The following is a 26,649-nucleotide window of genomic DNA, read 5'->3' as shown; positions in this document are numbered from 1 at the left end:
CATGGATCAAATGTTAATCACTATCATGTTAATATATATGATATCTAACTTGATACGTTTGGTGCAGATATGGCTGATCAAAACCCGTTAAAGTTTGTGGATACTCATAATATAGCTGGGCACTTGTATGATCCACCATTGGCTCACAAGGAATTCAAGTCGATGATAGTCGGACTCAATACCTGCAGGATCTCTCATGCTCTTCGGGAGAACCCTGTCATTTGCAAGAAGATGGTTACTGATTTCTGGAACAATGCAAAGATCAATTCACAAGGGGCATATGGAGTTATTTCAATCGACACCAAAATTCAGATGAAGCCGGTTGTTGTTACTGAAGCCATCATAAGAGAGGTGCTTTTGTTTGGGGATCAATCTGACTACCCAACAGAGTACTCTACTGCTGAGGTTACTGAAGTTCTTACAAAAATGGGTTATGAAGGCACCTACCTTCCTGCAATCAAGAAATTATTTCACCCGTATTAGAGATACTTACTGCACATGTTCTTTACATATATCTCGGGAAGAAAGGGAGGTTCGGATGAGATCAGTCACGTTTAGATGTCCGCTATTGCTGCTCTGATCATGGATTGGAATTACAATTACTCTAAATTTGTTTTCAATGAAATGATGAACAACCTGAAGGAAAAGAAGAAAGAGACGTTCCTGATGTATCCGAGGTTCCTACAGATGATATTTGACTCTCATTACACCGACCTGGTTAAATTTGTTGAGACCTTGGACATAAAGTCTATGGGACCCAACTCCTTTGGGTTGATGAAGCAATCAAGAAAGGGAGCCAAATTGGTTTATCGGGGATTACACACTTTGGTAAAACTCGAACGATTTGCTGAGACAGACGCTGAGCCTGTTTTGGCTCAGGTTGCTGATGAGCACGCGACACCAGTTCAACCGCGTGTTGCTACTTTCGAGATTTCCGATGATGAAGATGATGAGACTGAACACCTTGAGTCAGATATCCTTCCAAGTACTGAAAATTTAAGTGCTTTGGAAGCAGTAAAAGCTTTGTTACAGTCAACTGCTCTGAAACCTCCTCAAACTGTTACTGGGATTGATGAAGAAGACATAGCTGAAGATCCAACTGCAGACCTCGGTCCTTGTAAAAGAAGAAAGAAAGATCTGAGGCCTGGAGTGTTGATAAATGAGTCTGAAACAACCGCTACACCAACAACCAATGAAACAACCAACCCAGTTCAACATTCCATCCAACCTGAGACACCTGCTTCAGAAACATAAGCTGAACAAGATATACTTGCTGATGAGACATCATTCCATGATTTGCTGACTGGTGATTTTGGTGATGATCTTGACTTTGATACAGATATTCCACAACTCAACACTGGTGATCTTCCCTCCAGTTCATCTGGCCCAGACACTCAGGGTCAGTCAAGCGCCAGTACGTCAGACAAGGTAGCCCAGATTCTGGCTATGCAGGAAGCTTATCTTCAGAATAAAGGTAAAGGTGTGGTTCTTGAAGATGCTCCTGTTGATGTTCATGCATTACAACGTCGGGTTTTTGAACTCGAACAAGATTCGGTAGTCAAAGATGTTCGTATTCAGGAATTGGAGGCGAGTAATTCTGATAAAGACTCCAAGATCAAAGAATTACAGTCCAACATGGGAGAATTAACTGCACTATATCTTGACCTCCAGCAAAAGCTATTTCAGAAGTTTGGATATGAATTTAAAGGCAGTGATGATGTAGCTTCTAAAGTACCCAATGTAAGCCAAGGAAATAGTTCTACTGCTCGTCCCATTAACAACATTAATGATTCGGAATCGTTGCGACAGTACATGGATGCCCCTCCCATCTCCAAGGAGAAATCTGACAGAATCAAGAAGAACGTGCTTGAAAAGGGAAAGAAAAAGCTGCTGGTCATGAAAAACTCAAATCAGAATGTCGAATCGTCAGATCATCCATACAGGTTTGTTATTGAATTTCAAAAGGGTTTTAATAGTAAATATGGTGATCGATCGAGGAATTTCAGGATGGAAGCAAGAAATGAAACCACCCAAAAAGTAACACCACCTCCGGTGAATTAGGGCTGAAGAAAGATGATCGGAACGGCAAACCCACACCCACCACCCTCACAAATGTTTTCCCCTTTCTTTTTCTTAACCTTCTGAATAAATCTTATCTTACCATACAATAAAGCAATACAAGATATCCATATGGCGTTCAACTCCTATGTCCACATAGGCTTCCAAGTCATCCGGTTTACATCTATAGAATTGCCACAAAATTCACTAATTAATATTTTCTAGAATCATAACCTCACTAATTAATGTTTTTCATAATCATAACCAACTATTTCCTTTCAAATGATTTAAAAACCGATTTTGACAACAATTGATTGTTTATAACTAATTTTGGTGTTCCCTTTTTCGGTATAACTATCATTTAGCAATCCCATGATTTGTAAAACAGTTTCTCATTCCATTATTTATGGGTTAGGCTAAACGTACCCCTCCCCCTTGTGTACTTGTATACCTCCTCCCTCTAGACTTTCATTTCTTTTAACAATTTTATTTAACATATTACTACCCTATAATATTTTTAGTCATTTCAAGTCTTCCTTTAAAATATCAAATTAAATACTAAAGTTTTTATTATTTTTTTTATTTTCTCTCTTTGTGTTTATTGTTCTTTATAATAATAATAATAATAATAATAATAATATTTATTATCATTATAAAATGTATTTAAAGAATAATGATATAACGCCTTTATAAAAACGATAAAACGTTTTGTATATATTTAATATGTCTCACACCCGACAAAATTATCTTTTAAATACTTTTTGATAAGTTCGAAAACCTGAAATTAATGTCAAATGAGTAAAGAACAAACTTGTTGATCAAATCGTATATTGTTTAACATGTTTTATTAATAAAAAAATATGTTTCTTTTTTAAAGTAAGCTATCTCTAAAAGTATTAAAACACTTGTAGAAAAAAAAATGTTTTTATTCTTTTTAATTTTAAAAAACGGTTTTTATACATATACTATTTTTTTCTTATTTAAAAAAACAAAAAAAATGTTTTATAATATAAAAAAGGCAAACAAAAACTCTTTAAATAATTAAAAAAAACTTTTTTTTTAAATTAATAATGATAATAAAAGATGACAAAAAAGAATAAACATAAATGTTTATATTGTATTAATGTAAAACTTGGAGGAGGGGGTATGTTTAGTAAAATGGAAGGGAATGGGGTACGTTTAGCAGTACCCTTATTTATATATATTTTTTCTAGATCTTGTGGTTTTGCAGAGAATAAGGTAAAGAATTATTATAATATCTGCATATATATATATATATATATATATATATATATATATATAACGTTTGAAATATTTTTCATCCGTATGTAACACATGCCATTGTTCTAGCATTCCACTATTTTTATATTTTATAAAGGAGATTACAAGGTTACCTTATATAAACTTTTAACTATTAATTTAACTGAATTAGTCTTAGATTACAACCTGTTACAAAATTATTATATATATATATATATTAAATTGCAGAATACGATTGTGAGGAGAAGTAACTATTCAATTCTGTTGGGTAATCTTATGCATGAGGTACAACTTCTTACTGCAGCCATTCTCTTTTTACTGTGTTCGGTGTTATCCTCATCCATCCTATAGCCACGTAATCTGATCATCTCTGCTTTACCATTTACTTTCTCTTTCTTCTTCTGCCGCATCGCGTTCCTTGCACGTCGTTTATGATGATTTAGGGCTCTTTTTAATTTCAATAAGAAGATGACTCCATGGATTCCTGCTAAAAAATTTGTTAATAGGTTTGGATTGATCCTTTAAATTGCTATTGTCTTTCTTTGGTATCCGTATCCATATTATATGTATGTGATATGCCTAGGGTTTCAGGTGCTTGACTTTGAACACAATATACAAAATTCTCCCTCCTGTTGCCTCTCAAAGTAGGTTGCAGTAATCCTTCTTAATTATGTCAGCGTACTATCGGTATGATTCGTTTATACCTTTGTTAGCACAAACTGCAACTTATTAAATCACCTTATGTGCAGATTTATCTTCAATTCTGTTATTGGTAACAATTGTATATATCTTGAAATTGAATCTATCAAATAAGTAAAATGAAGCCTAAATTTGAACTATTCTGGATACATGTATATACTATAACATGGATGGTTGAGTGTATGAAGAGCGTTACTAAAACTAAATGTCGAACTTGCTGTCGAAGAGCGAAACATGCTTTTAGTTGGATGCAATATTACTTTACTATGTTCCTTTTGCCTAATTGTTATTGATTGAAAACCAGTTTTACTTTTGGCCCGTTAAGAGTCTGATATTGTTATTGAATAGATTTACATTTTCTCAACACACTTTGCTACATTCCTACTGCAGAATTAGTATGTTGTTATGAGACATGTTGCCTTTCCAGCCTACATTAAATATACAAACACATTATGAATTCAATTTACTGTCAAGTAACTTACATAGCCATAATTAACAGTTCAACTCGAGTGTCTTAACGTTTCAACTGTTGTTGTTTTCTCACAAGTTTATGCTTCCGCAGCAACGCTCGGGTCAAAAGACCAGTGAAAATTTAAATCCCAAACATGTGAGTTTTTAATTTTTAACTATTTTTTTATATTTAGATCACAAAGCCACAAAGGTGTGAATAGAGCCAAACCACATAGTGCTTTTGTGTTTTTCCTTGTCTTGGTACAATAATCAACAATGCTGACAATTTTTTCATAAAATATACATATTATAATTATAAACATACCATATAAAACTAAACCAAAGTAAGCCTCAAACAAACTCTACATGTAAAGACCATCATCCGTTTGCATATGTATATGGTAACCACAAACACAAATCCCATACTTAAGTCTATCACAAGAAACAGATGGTCCATTTAGTGCACCACAGGGCGCGGTGCACGTGGCCGAACCGGTGTCTTTGAAGGGCTCACCCTACATCAACATAACCCAAACTATAAATAGTTAATTACATATCTCAATAAATATATATAAATAGTTTTAAAATGGATCATATACCTTATTGGCAATGATCCCAATACAGCACCACTACAGTTCAGGGCTGCAATTGCACTCTCAGCCTACAAGTTCCAAAGCCATTAATCACAAACGATTACATCGCGTATATGCTAATAAAATTGCACAAAAAATACCATCACGAACTCCACAAACGCGATACGAGTCGAATGATGATAGTCTCCAAGCAACCTTAGGCGGTAGACCTATGAAATGAGACATTTGTTAATAAACAAAAACAATTGCTTTTGCAGATTAAATTAATCGATCACAAACCTCGCCACAAAGTGTTTCAAAGAAGAGTTTGACATCAGTTTGAGTAACCTATCACACATATGTAATATGTTATTGTACTAGGAGTTATCAAACACGTTAAAGTTTTAACTACCTTCTTATCAATGTTAGTACAATAGATAGTTCGTGCACACATTTCCCTCTCGTCTTCAGACTAAAACAAAATAAAAGTGATGTTTGCATCAGATAACGCACATATGCAAAGTTTATTTATTATAGGTGCATAAGTCAAACACGTGTCAAAAGAATCATACCCGAGGCAAAAAAGTAGGGTTTACGGGTGCAATTGCAGTTTTTGAAGGAAGTACCCTAACAGGGTAATAACCGAGCATGGTTCCTCCTAGACTCAACGCGTTCTTTGCACCTTCTGCATAAATATTTAATGGTTATTGAATGCGTTCAAAAAAATACATTTAAACTATTTTACTATAATTGAAACGGAAATTGGAATACCCTCATCTGTGAACTCTATAAACGCAAACCGAAGAACGGAATTAGGGTCACCACATACACGACAATCAACAACCTGTCCACAATTGATAAAAAGGGCCGCAAGTTGTTCTTCAGTTACCTAAAACAGACAAAATCTGTGTTTAGATAAGTGTTATACAAACAGACAAAAACTGACGTGAGATGAGTATTTACCTGATGATCAATATCAGACACGTAAACCGTCCTCTTTATAACATCTTCGCTTTGTGCCATGCTAGTTCGGCTATTCATCCTTCGTTTAGCGTGACCAAAGTTACTCTTCTTCTTGTCATAGTCATCAAAATCCCCAAAAAGAATCAGAAACAAAAATAGATACAAAGAATCCAATAATTATATTCGCTTAACATATGAAAAATGATAAACATTTATATCTAATTGTAGTAACATATGACAAACAATAAAGATTCATACCTAATTGTAGTAACATATTTAACAATCTAAGATAAGGATGGTTTGATGGTATACCCTTCTAGCAGAACCATGGTTGGAACTCGCATTCGCAAACAAGGGGTTGTTCGTTTGAAGCAGGAAATTGTTGACCGCAGCAAAACCAAAATGAGCAGTGGGGACCATAACCGGCCTCACATGATTTCCAGAGAGCGAGGGAGGCACGAATTCAGCGGCCATGGGGTTCAATTTCGAGAGCATTTCGGCCAAGTCCCTCATTTCCTTGTTAAAACCCTTGTGATCATGATGATCACCACCATTCATCACCATCTGATGCTGATCAATTGTTATAGATTTAGACCGATCATCGACGTCGTCGTTCTGTTCGGATTGATTATTCGATCCACCGGTCTCAACAACCGCCATGATGATTATTATTTGGAATTAATTGATCACTACTACACTCACACTGTACACGTCGGATAAGTTATAACTGGTTTTAGCAATCAACCAAAAACAAGATTACCTGATAACAACAACAGGTGATTCATTGAATCAAGCTCCAATAATCGATCTCGTTATAAAACAAATAGATAGAGATGAGAGGAAATCATCATCATCATCAACAACAACCTAAACAGGAGGAGGAAGGTTCTAGAGAGAGAGAGAAAGAAGAGAGAGATGTGTGTGTGTGTGTGTGTGTGTGTGTGTGTGTGTGTGTGTGTGTTTTGTTGGGATGGACTGATTTGGGCACACCACTTTTTGGAGTGAGGACCGTCCCACGGCACAACATCCAAAAACATATAATATGACGTACGTCTATGTATTACTATTAGTTTACCGGATTATTAATTATGTTACCAGATAAATTCAAATATCAATACTTTACTAATACTTTATTTTGCAAATATGATCATATTTTGTGATAACGGTTTTTTCTTTACGCTTCGTTATAATACCGGTATGTATAACTATATGCTGTAGTTATAGACAATGAAAGCCTTGAAATTAAAGTTGTATAATATAACCCAAAAGGATAAATGCGCCAAATCGTTCGTTGCGGAGACGGCTAGGTATTGCATATCGTAGCGTAAAGAAATAACCGTTATCACAAAAAGGATACGACGTAACTTAAAAATATCGATTAAAAAATATGCTAAATGTGTTGAATTTTTATTTCTTTATTTTAACAAAGAAAATTGGTTTTAAATAATCACAACTATAACATATTGGCAAATAGCAATCATAACTTCATACTTGGCTAGTGATAGTCCCAACTAAAGGTTTATTTGTTCCAACAATCCGTGAGTAACGAATTGTTAACTCCGTTAATTTGTTGTTTATTCTAGAGCTGAGGGTCTCTCTGGAAGCCACATCTTTATCCATATGGATAGAGGTACGGTGTGCCTACATCCCACCCTCCCAGACCCTATTTATAGCTTTGCTGTTGGTGGGATTTCACTGGGTATGATTAATTAATTGATTGATGTTAATTTGTTGCTTATGTGGTACGCCTAGCAGACCGTTGAAAAAAAATATACATTTAGTTGAGACTGTTATTTGCCAATAGGGTATAGTTGACATTATTTAAAGGAAAAATTCCCAAAATGACCTACTTTGAAAAGAGATTCCATATTGATCTCCCAAATTTTAGAATTCCAAAAATGCCCTACTAACTCATCTTTGACCATGTAAAGATGAGTTAGGCCTCAAAACACATGGTCAACGACGTGCTGCATCCAAACACATAGTTAGATATGTGTTAGATTTTTATATTATTTTTAATATTATATTATAGTTCTACTTATATTTGGTTTTTTATAACTTTTAATATATAAAGTTTTATATTTTTTCGAATATACTGATAAGACATGCTTATTTTTATCTACACGTTGACATAAATTTTATTTAAATGCGGGTGGGTCAAATTTTACTGAACATATCGATATGAGTTTGACACGGCTCGGGTTTAAGTAAATTTATGTCAATCCGTAGGTAAATTATGCATGTCTCATCGGTATATTCAAAATTATATAAACTTTTTATATTAAAATTAAAAAAAACAAATATAAGTATAATTAGTTATAGTAATATAATATTAAAAAAACAAACAAGAGGCTAACATATATTTAAGTATGTGTTTAGATGCCAATATGTCGTTGGCATGTGTTTTGAGTCCTAACTCGTCTTTGGCCATGTGTTAGAAAGTCTAACATGTCATCAAAGACGTGTTTGTAAAACACTTTGTCAAAGATGTGTTAAAGTTCCTAACATATGGTCAAAGGTGAGTTAGAGGGATTATAAAGTTTGAAAGACAAAAATGGAATCTCTTTCCAAAGTATGTCCATTTTGGGAATTTTACCTTATTTAAAACCGATTTTTTTAAAAGGAAACAGATGATTATTGTCACGTAATGTTGGCACATAGATGTTTACTGAAAACTACGTGTGCCACGTAAGCATTAGACTAACAGCTGGTTAACCCTGTTAGTTGCAGACCGTTGTTAAAAAAAAACACACCTTTAGGACCATCACTAGCAAAGAGTGAAATTTGGACTGTTATTTATCAATAAGACATAATTGAGATTATTTAAAGGGAAAATTCTCAAAATAGGCATTTTTAACCAAGCTTTTCCAGTTCTAGCCCAAGACCAAAACTAATTCCCAAAATAACCAGATTATTCCATCGGATCCAACGGTAACCATTCCTAATCCGACGGGATTTGTAGCCTATCCTGACGCGCCACATAGCATGCTATTCCGTCAGAACCGACGTTTTAAGGTTTTGGCCGATTGATTTGCCGGACGAACCGTCAGAGGAAAAGAAAGTCGGATCTGACGGTTCAGTTCATGCTTTCGTCGGATCCGACTAGTTAATTTGTCGACGAACCCTAAAATTTTTAATTCGGGGTTTTGATTTTGAGTTGTAAAGTGAAAATGAACACTATGGTTGTGTTCTCCTCGAAACTTAAACGATTTTCACTATTGATTTGCTTATTTTTGTGAAAAAAATAAGAAAGTCGGAAATGGAGGTTGGTTATGGAGGTTTAGGGTTTGAGAGGTGGAAGATGAAGAATTCAGTCAGACCCACTAAAATTCAGTCAAGTCCGACGGAAATTCTGCCCACTAAAATTCAGTCGGATATGAGGAAACTTTAAGAAATTCCGTCGGATCCTTTAAAACATTGACACGTGGCGCGATTTTAAATGTTCAAAAATTCTGTTGGACGACGTTGAAATTCAGTCAGATCCGATGAAAAAAATTGGCTATTTTGAGGATATTTTTTTGTGTACCTAGGCTATTTTTGAAATAAATTGGTCAAATATGGCTATTTTGAAACATTTTCCCTATTTAAAACCAATTTTCTTTTAGTCAAATAAACAGCTAGTCCTTTTTTAATAACAAAGCTAAATCATTTGTCCTGACCATTACATTTAGTATATATAACATGATAATTTATCAGTAACAAAAAGAAAAGAACAAAACATTTGTCGTGATTTTGAATTAAAAGACAAACTATATGAAAAGATTATGTTGATTTACATTAAATTAGATTATTGACCCGTGTATAACACATGTGCAAATATAGAAATTATCAAGTACAAAATATATAATTTCAAATGACAATATGTTTTTGAATATGTTTTTTGAGACGAAAACATGCTTTATAATTGCAATTCATATTCATACGGAAAGAAGTAGTGAGGTTACATAGTAGAATGTCAAAAAAAATAGCAATTTGAATTGTCTCATATCATATGTGGTTCCTTAAAACCAATTCATACATGTTTAATCAAATTCATGAGTAGCGGCCAACACCTATAAAGGTCACATCTTTCTTAACGGCTAAAGTTATAGTAAATGAACATCATAATTCTTGAAAACTAAATTTTTAATTACATATTAAATCCCCTAAATTCCTTCATTTGCATGTATGGTTTATGCATGTATGATTTCTTAGAAGGCATACTAATACGTTGGCTATTCAAGTACAACTAAAAATGCTATGAAAACATTGGTCGTCGTTATTCAAGTAAAACTAAAAATGCAATGAAAAGTGGGGCGGACCGAGTTTGTTACCATATTAATTGCATATTTATAAACATTTTCACATTGCAGCGGTATATTCCGTTTGTTCCATTTTGCATATTACCTTGAAGAGACGTTGTTACAAAGTAGTTATTTGTAGCATGACATTCATAGCTTGCACAAAGAAAACAAATACATGTAGTATGATATCATTAGTAAATTTCGAACCCGAAAACAAAATTTAATAGTTCATAGGTTAAAGTTAAAATACAAAGGGAGATAAAAATAAGAAGTGTGAGAAGGATTTGTGACCATACAAAAAACCTTTAAAAATAAATACCAAAAAAACCATAACTCAAAATATAAATATAAAACAAAAAAAATTAAAAAACTAAAATGTTTCCGCCATCATTCCATTAAAAAAAATTAAAAGAAATTAAAAAAATTAACAAAAAAGAAACAATGCTAAGATCAAATACACAATGCCGAAATGAACAAAAGACGCAATTATAACTATTAAAAAAATATATCGCAAAGTATAACACAATGTCGAACAAAATATAGCACAATGTTGAGTAATATAACACAATTTAAGAAAAAAAGACACAACATCAATGAAAAAAGACACAATCAATAACGAAAATAAACAAAAAACATAATAATAAACAAAAAGACACAATGACTTTTTTGAACCACGTGCGGTTTTCCCATTGTCGGTTAGGTTAAGTTTGTAAGTTGAGTTATTTTGTCCTTAGTATTGAATTACCCCTCTTCTCATAGGTTTGTAATAGCTCGAGCCTTAGTGAGATCTGTAACTTATACATAGACCAAGTGATGAGTTATTAGGGTATGTAGATTAACAACCATGAATTAAAAGCTATTTAGACGTTATTAGGGTTTTCTGGTAAAACTGACCGTAGGGACCCAGTTGCCTTGACCTCATCTATGTGTGCCCATCTTAAGAACCCTAATTTCAACCACGTGTTAGCACTCATGTCATTTTACAGCCGTTAAGTCATCTTACCTAGGTGATTCGTTTTCTTATTATCGTTAGTTCCGTTAAGTTATACCATTAGTTAAGTTAAATAAGCTAAGTTAGTTTAAATAATTAAGATAAATAAATATATTATTTAGATAGGACTTAGATTAGAGTTAACTATCTGAGCCGTTCTCACGTGTCTTTGTGTTCGACATCCGAACTTCCATTAGACTGTGTTGCTACGCGACCGGTACACTTGCCATTTGTGTGAAGCTTAGTTAGGTTTGTTTGGTTCTATTACAATTGCAACAATGAGGTAAAAAGCTATGTATTTTGCATCACATCAATCACTCTCAGACTGCAGCTCAAAATAGTTATAGGCTTCTTGCCACTTTGCTATGCTTTTACGCTTACTACTGGATCTTCAGCCAACAATTTACCTAATTCTCTTCGCAGAAAAATAAAACACTAACTCAAAATATCATATAATACAAGAAATACAATAGACTAATATTTAGCTTTTATTTAATACTAGTTTACTCACCGAAATGGTTAAGAATATACAACTAATCTTGGTCACTTAAAATGTTAATTGTTAACATATAATTAAAAATTCTTAATGAGAATGAAACATTCTAGATACCAATAACTTAAACTTTACAATTATTTTTCTATAAATGTAAGATTAATGAGTTTTAATACAAATTTGAATTTGATTAAAATAAGTTTGTTAATTATAGAAAGTGATAAAATCAATGAGAAATTAATGACATTAATGTTTTTCAATATAGTTAGACTTGTTTGTTTAAACTGTAACAAACTTTTAAAACAATTAATATTATTAATAGGTATATGAAAATTTTAACATAATTGTGACATTATATCAAATGTTAGGCTCACTTATTAAAATTAAACGTGCATTTATTAAATGACACGTTAACACTAAAGACAACATAACACGGAAGAAGAATAATAATAAAATAAATAAAATTAGAACTGTAGTTAACTAAAAGAAACCAATCTTTTTAAGTTTAAACCGAATTAATTGAAATAAAACTTATATAACTAAAAAAATAACAAATCTTAATTTTAAAATGAATAAATTGAAACGAAATTAACAACCAAATATATCTAATTAAAACGAAACCAAAAGCCGATAAAAAACAAAATAAAAAACCGAAAACACTTTTTGAGATGAAAAATACCTAAAAATACTCAACAAAAAACCGAAAAAACAAACCCAGACCGAAACGGAAAAAAAGGAAAAACCACTCCTGAACCAAAACCAAAAGCAAATGAAACCAAAAAAAGTAAAACCAAAAACCGAATTGAAACTGAAAAAAAAAACGAAAACTTAACCAAACCCAAAAACCAAAAAGAAACAGAAAAACTAAAACTAAACCGAAAGCAAAAACCAATACACCCAAAAATGAACCAACACAAAAAATTGTGAAAGCCGAAACAAAAGATTGATTAAAGTGAAAACGGACAAAAATAAAACTAATAAACAAAACAAAACTAAAAAAGTGAAGCGAACCCAAAATTAAATAAATTGAAACAAAACCATCAACAACAAAAATCAAACCAAAACGAAAATAAAAACAAATAAAAACGAAGAAGAAAAACGAAAAACTGGCCGAAAAAAAACCAAAAACTTTGGATTTCTAAATAAAGGTAGTTACTTTGTTTACTCATAGATCTATGACAGATAAAAATATTATTCCTTGTTGAGTGTTACAACAACTATCAATCATAAATCTAATGGAGAAATGACCTAACAAAATGTTAAAGTTTTTTTTTAATCAAACTTATAAAAGCTTTCAAGTAGACAAGTAACTTCAAAAGTCAGAACCAAACAGTTTCTATACGAAATGTTTCATTTTGAATGAAATTTGTTCATGAATCCAGAAAATGAATATCATGTATACAAAACCATGCTTTTTAGACTATAACCAACACTAACATTTAAATGAGTTATTTTGGGTAAAGAGCATTTCATCAAACACTTGGTGGGCATGATATTAAAATTAATCCGGAAAATCTATTAACATTTGATTTAGGTCTTCATAATTAAAAAGATAATCGAGACACAAGGATATACATATTAGAAGCATTGTGATCGAATATAATCATAAAATTCATAAAATCAATCGAGATATAAGAAATCTACGAAACAGAATTATTATTTTAGTATTGGTTGAATCAAAATGAAGATGAAAACGCCATAGAACTCCTGCATTCGACGGAATAGAAGATGATGAACGTGAAAGCCGTTTGCAGAGAACATTTACATTCATTAATAGGGCTTAGCACGGTTCGGTTCGTTTTGGTTATTAGGCAAAAAACCCAAGCCGAAACCAAAGTAATCGGTTATTTGAATATACAAACTGTTTGGTTTTCGGTTTTCTGGTTATTTTTTGGTTATTTTCGGTTTTATTTCAAGTTTGTGTAGACATTGCAAAAAAATAAAAAAAATAAAACATGAATATGCATATTTTAAGCTTTCATAAGAACGTACTAGAGTACCACATATATATTGAATTCAAAAAAAATATATAGACACGTGTTGCATGGAATTATACAAATACAAATGTGCTAAATAGAGTTCAAAATTCAATAGAGTTCTTACTTAAAAAATATTATAAGTTTAGTCTCAATCTTCATTCATCATTTTATTTATCTTTAAAGTTTAGTTCATTTCTCATCATCTTGATAATCCTTATCACCATCTATTGGTTCAATTTAATTCGGTTATTTTCGGTTTTTTTAAAATGGATAACCGAATCAAAAACCGAAAATTCGGTTTTTCAAAAAACAAAAAATTAACCGTCAGCTAATGCTTCGGTTCGATTTTTTTTGATTAATTCGGTTTTCTGCTAACCCCTGTTCATTAGGGCTTGTTTGGTTTACAACCGAATGAATAGTTTTTAATAATTTTTTAAAATAAATAACGAACTTAAACCATCAATCATTAATGTTATTAATTTTTAAAATTATTCTTAATATCGTTTCCTACAAAAACGTAACTTATTTATATTAAATTTAATCTGATATTAATAAATATATTTATGGAAAATAGAACTTTTGCTTATAAGATTTTTTTTGGTAAATTATTATTTTCTTTTTTAATTATTTTATTACAAAAAAAATTCTAAAAATGCTTGTTATTTTTAATAGTTAATCAAATCAATCAATAGAAAAATGTTATATTAGATTGCTTTAATAGTAGATATAAATGTGTTATAAACTTTTAAAGTTTAGGATTAATATAAAATCGTTTTGATGCGTTATTAGATGTAGCAGTTAACGAAGTGACGTGACGCAACTTGTTACGTGTTATATGAGTTGGTTGATGATGTGGAATTGCTATAAATGTTAACTTCGATATTAAAATACATAAACGTGTAAATACATGTGAAATATTTATAAGGTTAAAAAAAGACCACGTAGTGAATTGTTTATAATTAATTGAAAAAATCTACGTGGAGACATTATAGTTGATATAAGATATTAACATAACTGAATTATCAATACTATGTAGGGGCTTTCACAACTCACAATTAGGGTTGCGCAAATATGTTCGGTTTGGTTACAAGACTTAATCATAATCATAATTAAGCTTTAGTTATGAAAAAAATGCTTAACTATAACATAAACTGAATGGTTCTTTAACCGTTCGTTATGCGCTGATTTCGGTTAAGTTCAATCAATTGTCCAATGCATTTTTTTCCCTTTGTTACAATTGAAAATGACTTGGTTATAGCGTCTGAAACATAATTATGAAATTAAACTAAAATATGTCGGATCAAGCTTGGTTATGGTGTTTCAACTGATTTAATGTAAGTGATTGGTTATGGTTTCTCCCATACATGTACACGGAATCAGACCCGACCTGGACCCGACGAAACCGGTTCTTCCTTTATCCGATCAAAACCCGACCCGACTCGAAACCCGACAAATCCCAGTCAAATAACCGGTTTCGTCGGAACTAGTTCTGACTTTTGAAGTTACTTATCTACTTGAAACCGACAAATCCCAGTCAATATACCTAGAACCGGTTCCTATCTGACCCAATTTTGACTTTTATTAACTGTACCCGGAACTAGTTCCTAAAATACCTGGTTTGTGCACCTTTACGCTCTGTTCTCGAGTTCACTTAAAGAGAGAAAAGAAAGAAAGAAATTTTTTGTTTTCAGTTGATCTTATGTTATCTTTCATTTCTTTTCTTCCTAATTCTTTCCAAATTGAAAAGAAAACATTTTCTTCCAACTTTTTCTTTATTTTTCATTGTTTTCCTTCAATTCGTTTTTTTCCCTCCATTTAATGAAAATCAGAAACATAACCTTTTCTCAATTCCTTAATTTTCTTTCCTTTAGAAAAACCTCTAGAACATAATAATTATTTTCTTTCCTTTTATTTCATTTCTTTTTCATCCTTAAATAAACTCGGAAACATTTTGTTAATCTGAAATTAGGAAGGCACACAATTTGGAATAGAAATATGTAGGGGCTTTCACAACTCACAATGGGGGCTACCAAAAGTTTTTTTTAAATACGTGAAAGCTAGGCCCAAGTTTCTTTCAGCCCAATTAACACAATTAATTATTTTCTTACCATGCCTATCGTCCTAAATCTATAGGTAGAGTTCCAAATAGGCAGATACTGGTAAAATGGCTTCTAGACCATTGGTTATTTACCAAACCCATTTTGATCAAACGGTCAAACTGGTGAATGTCAATAGCCGGTTCTGAGTTTTTGTATCCTCACCGCGTATAATGCTTACACTGTTTTAAGCATAATATTATGTAATTGGAAAACTTAAGTCTATAGACTTAGAGACTGTTTGGTTCATTCATATATAAATTAGTCAGATCCGAATGAGTCTCTGTCCCATTTAGTCACAACAATAACTCTGAATGATTCAGACCTAATTTTAACTATTCAGATGTTTTTCTGTTTGGAACCAAACAGCCTGAAGTCTGAATGAATCATATGTTTACATCTGAATGGTTCCATTCAGATGTAAACAAACAGTCCATTCAGCAACAACAATAAGTCTGAATGATTCAGACCTAATTTTAACTATTAAGATGTTTTTCTGTTTGAAACCAAACAGCCTGAAGTCTGAATGAATCAGATGTTTACATCTGAATTCAGATGTAAACATCTGATTCATTCAGACTTCAGGCTGTTTGGTTTCAAACAGAAATTCAGATGTAAACATCTGATTCATTCAGACTTCAGGCTGTTTGGTTTCAAACAGAAAAACATCTTAATAGTTAAAATTAGGTCTGAATCATTCAGACTTATTGTTGTGACTGAATGGGACAGAGACTCATTTAGATCTGAATGAACCAAACAGCCTTTAGTTGATATGCATGTTTAGTCCTTGTTCTTTCATTTGTGTCTAGGTCTTGGTTTGTTCTTTGTTTCATTTTTGTCCCATTTTCGTTGGGTGTCGGTACAGTGCCGATACCATGATAAATTAAATTGTTTTTTTTTTGTTGTGTCAAAATGATAACCGCTACAAGATTGAGTAAAGTATCTTTTTTGTATTGTAAGCTACGTTCAGAGTGTCAATACCGCGTCGATACTATAATAACCCGAACATATACCAACCAAGTTCTATTGATATTTAGATAAACTTTTTTATTGTTTTGTCGAAGTGATAGTCCTTATGGTGTGTATGTATATCGGCCATTAAAATTTTTGGCTTGTTATCGAATAAATAATCATATGCACAACTTTCTTTAGCGTTGGTTTTTTTTTCTTTTCTTTTTTTTTTAGAATGGCCAACGGATAAAGTCTAATTATCCAAGGTAGCTTTTTAGCAAAAGGCGATTTCATACGCCGGCGATATAAGACAGCGTTGTGAATTCCAAGCCCACCGTCTCAAAATCCGATTTGTATCGGATTTAAACTTGAGAACTTACAATCTTCAGCTTAAATTTTCACCTTCTCTCCAATGCTAGTTGACCTAAAGTTCATTGGCCTTGGTTTGGTGTTTGAAGGGTATATGAGAAGTAAAGATGGGTAAACTTCTAACTAGTCATCACCAAAGCAAGGTTTAAGAACCAGTTTAGAATTGATATTGGATGTAACTGACCTTCTGATCTAATGATTTGCGAGTGATAGTTAAGGCTTGAGGTTTAATGGTCTCAAGTAAAAGCTGTCTTAACATAGGTTTTCCAATAGTGATGGATTTTTTAAATAAGTTTGACCTAAAATATCCAAATTAACATGAACAGTTGATTGTAAGTATAAACTGTTTTAAAAGAAAAAGAAAAATTATTTGATACCTAACTTAACCTATAAATGTTGCCTACTCTTGCTAGGTAGCTTCCTAGGAACCCTGTCGGTGTAATAACTTCTAGAACATCATTACGTTGTCAACAAAATATCGAACATGCATCCCCACGTGCCACCACCTCCTCTTGTAGAAAAGTCAAGAATTTGACCAACGACCAAAAACATAAAATCCACATCCTTTTATTCCCATTAAAATCACTTATGGACAACATGAGTGGAACAATGTCAAGATCCAACAATCTATGGCCGCAGTTCCACGAAAACAACCAACCATTGACGTTTCAAAACTGGTCCGATATGGATGACGCCAATATTATTAACACAGGGGTCACATCTCCCAAGCACAGCCACAACTCGAATCAACTCAACCGAGTAACACGACCCACAATCGCCCGTAGACGGCCCAGGGCATCCCGAAAACCCCCGACCATCTTACTCAACACCGATGCCACCAACTTTCGTGCCATGGTTCAGCGGTTCACGGGTGGTGGCAACAACGGTTATGACGTCACTTCGAATCGTCAGGTTTTGAACAATTATACCTTGGCTTCTTCTAGTCTCGGAGTGCCGGCTTCACGTCCTAACGGAAGCTATAACATGGGGTTCCAGCAACCGAACAGCCATGCGGTGGTGGAGGACGGTGCTGGTGGAAGTATTACTGCTCATCATGATAATGAAGATGATCAACATTTGGGTTATAGACAGATAGGGCCTTTTAATTGGTAGATGTGATTAGGAAAATAATTAAAAATCACGGGTTTAAGTTTACTTTAAAGCAGTAGTGTGTATGTCGTTAAAAAATAAAATGTTATAGGTTAACAGTTGTATATTTCTTTATGTTGGTGGTATGTTTTTACTTTAATATAAGGGTGTTTTATTAAATTTTCATGTGTTATTAGTATATACACTTACATTTTTATTATTTTCAATCAAAAACTTCAAACGTACTGAATGATATGGCACAAGTTTATAAGTTTATAAGGTGATGTATTTGTGTAGTACCCGATAATTTCTCTTAAGGTTCAGTTTCGGATTATGAAAAATGTATAGTTTGATCAAATGCTAAGCTTTATTCTTAATATAGATTTGAGTTTTGCAAAAAAACAAAGACTTCTGCATATTGCTACACCGTGAAAGGTGCGGGCTATTACTAGAAAATAGAACTTTAATGACGCGCCATACACGTCAGTAAATGGGTAGATGATACGACATTACGTGTCAAGAAAGACCATGTCATAAAGAAAAAATGATACAAATTTGTGTGTCAACATTTTATGACATCTTTGTTTTTTGACACGAGTGTAAAAGAGAAATTTTTTGACGGATTTATAATTTCCACATTAAATAATGACAATTAACGTCTCATAATAAAACTAAAATTCATATATAGCAAAATAATTCATTTCATATAATATTTCATAACATACTAACAAACATTCAAAATTAACAATATTTCAAAGTTAACATTTCATTAACATTGATACGAACATTCACTCGTAAATAAAGGATGCCACAAAAGTCAACCATTCTTCACGAATTCCATCAATATCAGCATCCATGTATTTATTATTTCCTCAATCCCTCTCCTAACCTAAGAAAAAAATTTAGATCACTTAAACATCAAGTTCAAATGATTTGTCAAAAAAAAGTGGTCAATCAGAGATTCCACTAAGCAACTTGATAACCTGATCTGGCATATACTATACGAAAACTGTACAAGATCAATAACATAAGCGAATTGAGTCTAATTACAACAGAAATACTAAGTTTTATCAATCTCATAACATAATAACTTCATATCCTAGGTTCCTAACTGGTTATGGAGACTTATTTATTCTAGGTTTAGGGAAAAAGTTCCTAACTGAATGTCACATTTTGATCAGCATTAATCATCAGCTTTGACTATAAAAAGTCAACCTTGACACTATAACTTAAACCTACTGTCATGAATTTATTAAACTGATACAATAATGAAAATATAAAAAGCTGCTATACTTACTGTGACAATCGTCAATTTCAGGTTAACTCCGTTAACTCAACTCCGTCAATTCAAACTTAAGATCACTGAATCTATAACGCACATCTCATTACATTTAAACTAGGGTTTAAATGACGCTTAACACTTACTACATGTGTAGTCTTTCGGGAATTGCACCGAAACGCAAACGAGTTGACGCAAATGATTGGTGAATAAACGAAAAACGTCAAAACAGTAATTATGTGATAATTATGTGTTAGACTTATGTGTTGTGTGATAACATCGTTATAAGCGTTAACTCAATGTACTTGAACTAGTTAGTTAAGCTAGAAAAGCAACAATTGAAAGTTGAGGGACTTGAGTGTAACATATTATTATTATTAATAATAATAAACCTAAACCCTAACTCATTCTTTCTCTCCTCCCTCTACCCCGATCGGAACCCCTCTCCCTTGGCTCCCTTGGCTGCCGCCATTCACACAGACACATACAACCAAGTTTTCAAGCTTTTGATTGAAGATTAAGGTGCTAGAAAGGTATAAACGACTATCCCTTGCATCCCTTATACTTAATTTCGATGTTTAATGGGTTAATTGAAAACCCTAGGGGCCGATTTATGTGTGTAATGTGTTCATATGATTGTTGTTAATTTGATGATGATTTGATAACTAGAATGGATATTGTTACATGTTAATTGCTTGTGTCTTTGATTTGAGTTCAAACAAAAACCCTAATCATGTATGTAATGTGTAATTGATGTGCATGGATAGTGATTATGGAGTCTAGAGTGTTATATGAATGAATGATGGTCCATAGATAGTTAATATGTTGAGTTTGGATGCAAACAGTTTCTGGACAGATTGTGTTATTGATGTTTAATTGACTGTAACGGGGTGTAAATGTAAAAATTGGTTGAGATTATTGATACTACAGTAAACTAGGTTGAGTCTAGTTTCTAAAGAATATAAATTTACAATTTTTGGACGTGTAAAAGTTAACTTTTATGATTTTACGAAAACGTTGTGCAAAGCTGAGTTGTTAGACCTGCTGTTAGGTTGTTTTGTAAATATTATATCTCATGAACTACGAGACCAATTGGGTTGGTTCCACTTCTGGAAGTTGACTTATTGAGTTAGGAACCTAACCCAAGTGGTCTTGCATTTATTGGATTTTTCGTTTAACGGGAATTTCAAATAACATTCTGTTGCGCATGAATTTGACTGTTATGAGTTTGCTGTAATGATTTGATTATTGTGAGAAACCTATGTGGAATAAAAATATAATAAAATATGTTCTGGAAACCTAAGACATATATGCTTTTGTGATGATTTTTGGTAAATTAATTGTGATGCTATGATCGGTGGGATAGACTAGTTTTTCAAGTAGAATTCTGTCGTTAAGAAACTAGTTGCTGAGTTTTGTGAAAGTTGCATGAAACAACGTGATTGCTAATTTATTATCGTGTTTTGACCAAATTGCCCTTGAGGGGAATGATTGCAAATTAATTGTCGTGTTTTGAACAAAATGCCCTTGCGGGGAATAATTGCTAATTGATTGTCATGATTTGACCAAATTGCCCTCATGGGGAATAATTGCTAGTTAATTGTTATGTGTTGACCAAATTGCCCTTACGGGGAGTAATTGCTAGTGATGTACATTATGAATACATGACACGTAAATAATTGCTTACACATGTAACGTATCACAAATACACTTGTTAAAGTCACACAGGATTCACAAACGAAACACGAAACATGTTGTGTGCATAGGTATTATGTGCCGGGTCTAGAGACTCGATAATATTCCGACACTTAGAAAAATCTCTTTGTTGTTTTAGAACGCTAGAGAGAGTTTTTTTCTGTGACGCGCATCTTGGTGAATTATTTTGGGAATACTTCGCAAACAGTGAGTTCACTTACCCCTTTTAAACTGTTTTCAAACGCTTTTCACTTGGGGAGATAACATACTCCGAAAACGCATTTAAGATTTTGTTAATATAGATTATATATCACTTGTAAAGACCAAGTGGCAAACGCAATAACTAAAGTCCTTCATTCACATCGAACCGTTTAATATTGGATAATAGCGAGTCATTGTTGAGTAGTACTACTGGGTTTGACAAACCCCACCCAACGCTAAACTCGACTGGAGGTCGAGTGGGTGTAATCTTGGCTAAACACATACCATGGTCGGGATAGACCTGGTGGCAAGGCAAATGATAAACAGTCAGCTTCGGTGTCGAACACTTAGTGATACTTGTTTTATAGGCTAGCTACCTATAGACATATAATTGACATAACACTATCTGGTAACGCAAAACGCTGTAACGCAAAACGCTGTAACGCAAAACGCTGAACGCAAACGCTAAACGCTTTATTTTATATAAACTTGTGAACTCACCAACCTTGTGTTGACACTTTTAGTATGTTATTCTCAGGTAGCCGAGGCGGACGCGCGGTTTAGGATCATGCATTGCTTGAAACACTTTTAATTATGCAAACTTATTTTAAACTGTTATCATTGGGTTTTAAGTCGTCCTGCGTGACGCAACATTGGTTTCTATGGTTTTTACGCTTCCGCATTTAATTACTCGTAAATGTTTTCATGGTTTTGAAACTTTATTTTATGGTTGATTATAACTAATGATTCCGATCCTGTTAGTTCACACCCTCTGACGGTAAAACTCCGTTAGTGGATTTTGAGGGTGTGACAGATTGGTATCAGAGCCATTGGTTATAGCGAACTAGAAGCTGCATGCATACTAGACTATAACCGCGACGACCCATTAGTTATAATGATACGCACTGCATAGATTTGTGTAGTCTTTGTTATCTTATCTCTTTACCCCTTTCACTCATACGCGCGCGCATACACGGCTTACCTGTAGGAATGTCGACGCCGCCATCATCATCATCATCCGATCCGATGACTCATGCTCACGGGAAGGAACCGCAGTTACCTACCGCATCGCCACCCTGTGTAGTCCCGGAACTCGAAGCTCCCGCACCGAAGAGGTACCGCTTATCCGGAGGCATGTACGAAAACGAAGTTAGCTGGGATTGGTACCCTAATATGATCTGACGTATGGTCTATCGCGAACAAGTTCCCCCGTTAACTCACCTGAACCACCCTGCTTACCCCAACACCCTACCACCCATAACCGAACCTGTAGAGCGAGTTCTCGCAGCTGTTGTTTCATGCTTGGAGCGTGACGTGGGTTTCATGCGCTATACGAGAGCTAACGTTTCCGGACTGTTAAAGGAAGGAACGGAAACTAAGGAGGAAATTGCCCGCATGACAGCGGCCATGAAGGAAATACAAGAGGCTAGTGATCAACAGATGAAGATTATGAGAAAGATGCAAGCCGAGATGATAGACTTGCAAGAGCAACTCCAAGTAGCAAGGACCCGAACCGAGATAGCTTTAGCGGGTTGCGATGTCTTACAAACGCAAATTGCTCAGAACGCAGCGGAAACTGAGGCAGAGCCTGAAGGGGAAACCGAGGAAAATCCCGAGGAGGAACCGGAGGAAGAACCGGCTGAGCCAGAGGCACACTCGGACGTGTCCTCAGGCGACGACATCTCGGGATGATAATACCTAGATGGCTGGAAGAAACGCTGGACACGGACGTGGTAACATCAACTTGACTGCAGCTGAACTCCAAACTCTGCTGAACGACCATGCGGCGGCCGCTTTAGCCGCACATGTTCAGAACCAAGCTGGAGGTCCAATTGGAACGTGTACCTTCAAGAATTACCTTGACTGCAAGCCCAGTACGTTTAAGGGCACTGAGGGAGCTATAGGCTTCCTGCGTTGGGCTGAGAAGGCCGAATCAGCGTTTGAGATGTGTAATTGTCCCCCTGCCAGTAGGGTCAAATTCGCTGCTGGAACACTTGAGGATTCTGCCCTCACTTGGTGGAATTCAAACGTGCAGATCCTTGGATTGGAACTGGCTAACGCGATGAACTGGGAGGAGTTCAAAAACATGATGCGAGAAGAGTACTGTCCGAGAGAAGAGATTGCAAAGTTAGAGTCAGAATTTTGGTCATTGAAGATGGTGGGCTCAGAAATCGAAGCCTACACTACCCGTTCTCACGAGTTAGCGGTGATGTGTCCGCGGATGGTAGATCCGCCGAGTAAGAGGATTGAAATGTATATTGATGGGTTAGCACCGCAGATTCAGGGCATGGTGACGTCTTCCAGACCAGCCACGATTCAACAAGCGATCCGTTTAGTTCTCAAACTGACGGATCAACTGTGACCCAAGGTGCGTTACCACCTAGGGGTTCAACCACTAAAGCCCGTGACAACCCGAGCACTGACAACAACAACAACAGCAACCCGAGCAGCGGAAAGGGAAAGTTTGACAACACCAGATCCTTATCCTCGAACCTCCCACAGCAACAACACTACCGTAAGCCCGAATTCACTCGGAGCTTCAACAATCAGAGTCACAACAGCAATAACAACGGTAGCGGGCAGGGTTCGAGCGGACATGCTGGGAAATATCCGAAGTGCAATAGGTGCAACTATCATCATGCTGGCCCGTGTGACCGTGTCAAGTGTCAGAGATGCGGGAAGATGGGTCACCAGGCAAAGGAATGTAGAGGAGACCTTGCGGCAAAGGGTGCTCCTAAACCACCTATGACGACGAAGGGATGTTTCGAATGTGGGCAGGAAGGTCATTTCAGGAAAGATTGTCCCAAGCTGAAACAGAACGACAACAATGGAGGTAATGGAAGTGGCAGTAGTGGTGGAAACAATGGTAAAGGAAGAGCTTTTGTTATTGGGTCGGGTCAAGCCCGCAATGATCCGTACGTGGTGACTGGTAAGTTCCCTGTGAACGATTGTTTTGCTTCTGTATTGTTTGACACTGGAGCTGATAGGAGTTTTGTGTCGAAAGCCTTTAGTCAACTCTTAGACTTAACTCCAACTCCGTTAGATGCCAAGTTTCCTGTTGAATTAGCTGACGGTAAGACTATAGTAACGACTCATGTACTTGTGGGATGTAAGTTAAAACTGTCAGGTCATGTCTTTGATATCGACCTTATTCCTTTTACGCTTAGTAGTTTCGATGTCGTGGTCGGCATGGACTGGTTGTCCGAGAACTGAGCGGAGATTATATGTCACGACAAGATGTCCACATTACTACCCCTTCCGGCGAGATCATTTCGATCCGAGGTGAGAGAAGCGGCATGACCACCAGTGTCATTACCCTCATGTAGGCGCAGAAGTACCTACGAAAGGGTCATCCGGCAGTTTTGGCGCAGATTGTTGAGAAACCCGCGGAGGAGAAGCGAATTGAAGATATACCGATTGTGCGAGATTTTCCGGAAGTTTTCCCGGAGGATTTGCCTGGACTCCCTCCTATACGACAAGTCGAATTCCAAATCGAGTTGACACCCGGTGCAGCACCCATAGCACGAGCCCCGTATCGGCTCGCACCGGCGGAGCTTCAGGAGTTGTCCACTCAGTTGCAGGATTTATTGGATAAAGGTTTTATCCGACCTAGCTCATCGCCATGGGGAGCCCCTGTCTTATTTGTCAGAAAGAAGGACGGGACTTTCCGCATGTGTATCGACTACCGGGTGTTGAACAAGGTGACGGTCAAGAACCGTTATCCTTTACCCCGAATTGATGATTTGTTTGACCAGCTTCAAGGATCGAGTTACTACTCGAAGATCGATCTGCGATCCGGTTACCACCAACTAAGAGTGCGCGAAGAAGATATTTCAAAGACGGCTTTCAAAACACGGTATGGTCACTACGAGTTTTCGGTTATGCCTTTTGGCCTAACCAACGCACCAGCCGTATTTATGGATCTCATGAATCGAGTATGCAAGGCGTACCTCGACAAGTTTGTGATTGTTTTCATTGATGATATTCTCGTTTACTCCAAGGACGAAGCTGACCATGAAGAACACTTAAGGGTAATTCTGGAATTATTGAAGAAGGAACAACTGTATGCTAAACTCTCGAAATGTGAGTTTTGGCTTCGCGAGGTTCACTTTTTAGGACATGTGATCAACGAGAATGGTATCCATGTCGATCCCGGTAAGGTAGAGGCCATCAAAAACTGGGAAGCGCCTAAGACTCCGACTGAGGTGCGGCAATTCCTAGGACTGGCCGGCTACTACCGACATTTCATCGAGGGATTTTCAAAGATTGCTCAACCCCTCACCGCTTTGACTCACAAAGGCACTAAGTACAATTGGGGTGACACGCAAGAATCCGCTTTTCAACTGTTAAAAAACAAACTCTGTAGCGCCCCTATTCTAGCCTTCCCCGAGGGAACTGAAAATTTCGAGGTACACTGTGACGCATCAATACAAGGTCTCGGTTGTGTGCTGATGCAACTCGAGAAGGTTATAGCTTATGCCTCTCGACAACTACGGGTTCACGAGAAGAACTACACGACCCACGATTTGGAACTCGGAGCTGTGGTGTTTGCCCTTAAGATATGGAGGCATTACTTGTACGGTACCAAGTTTACCATTTACACCGACCACAAGAGTCTCCAACATATCTACGATCAGAAGGAGTTGAACATGCGACAGCGTCGTTGGGTCGAGCTGCTTAAGGATTATGATTGTGCCATCAAGTACCACCCTGGCAAGGCCAATGTAGTGGCCGACGCCCTCAGTAGAAAAGAAACAGATAAACCCAGACGAGTGCGAGCATTGCAACTCACGATTCATGCAAACTTACCCGATCAGATTCGCGATGCCCAACTCGAATCTTTGAAAAATGATAATCTTCCATCGGAACTCATGCGGGGCATGAACAAGCAACTTGAAACCAAATCGGACAGGGTCCGATATTTTGAAAACCGGATTTGGGTTCCACGATACGGAGAGTTGAGAACTGTAACACCCCGTAACCGCAGCGGAAACGTAAACGGGATGCAACAGACACATCTGATATCAACAGCATTGCTTATAAAGAAAACACCACTACATTAATTTACATCATATTACATTGTTCCGAGTTTAGTTCCCGTCTAGGCGATAGCACATAAGTTTTACCAACATTACATAATCATATTTAATACAAAATGATCACTAAACTTCCACAAATAGCAAGCATCATCAAGCATGTAGCACTTACTCCAGTTTGGGAG

General features: G+C 35.5%; 1 protein-coding gene across 2 annotated transcripts; it reads right to left on the bottom strand.

Moving 5' to 3' along the window:
- Nucleotides 1–4,694: 4,694 nt before the first annotated feature.
- LOC143600683 (polyadenylate-binding protein-interacting protein 11-like) lies at nt 4,695–6,930 on the bottom strand. Of its 2 annotated transcripts, none has more exons than XM_077078304.1 (9): nt 6,315–6,930; nt 6,003–6,113; nt 5,811–5,928; nt 5,612–5,724; nt 5,452–5,511; nt 5,340–5,387; nt 5,201–5,269; nt 5,067–5,128; nt 4,695–4,982 (listed from the first exon to the last, which is right to left on the bottom strand). In XM_077078304.1, exons 1-9 carry the CDS (start codon nt 6,660–6,662, stop codon nt 4,925–4,927), a joined length of 987 nt encoding a protein of 328 aa, XP_076934419.1. In that variant the 5' UTR covers nt 6,663–6,930; the 3' UTR covers nt 4,695–4,924. The 2 variants fall into 2 exon arrangements, with proteins under 2 accessions (XP_076934419.1, XP_076934420.1); XM_077078305.1 differs by having other exon boundaries at nt 4,697–4,982; nt 6,003–6,110; nt 6,315–6,596.
- Nucleotides 6,931–26,649: the final 19,719 nt, after the last annotated feature.

This window comes from Bidens hawaiensis, unplaced genomic scaffold (assembly GCF_021521415.1).
Source record: "Bidens hawaiensis isolate Kalapana, Puna unplaced genomic scaffold, B.hawaiensis_p1.1 tig00054779_1, whole genome shotgun sequence".
NCBI classification, from domain to species: Eukaryota; Viridiplantae; Streptophyta; class Magnoliopsida; order Asterales; family Asteraceae; genus Bidens; species Bidens hawaiensis.
This window is presented reverse-complemented; position numbering and strand designations above follow the sequence as displayed.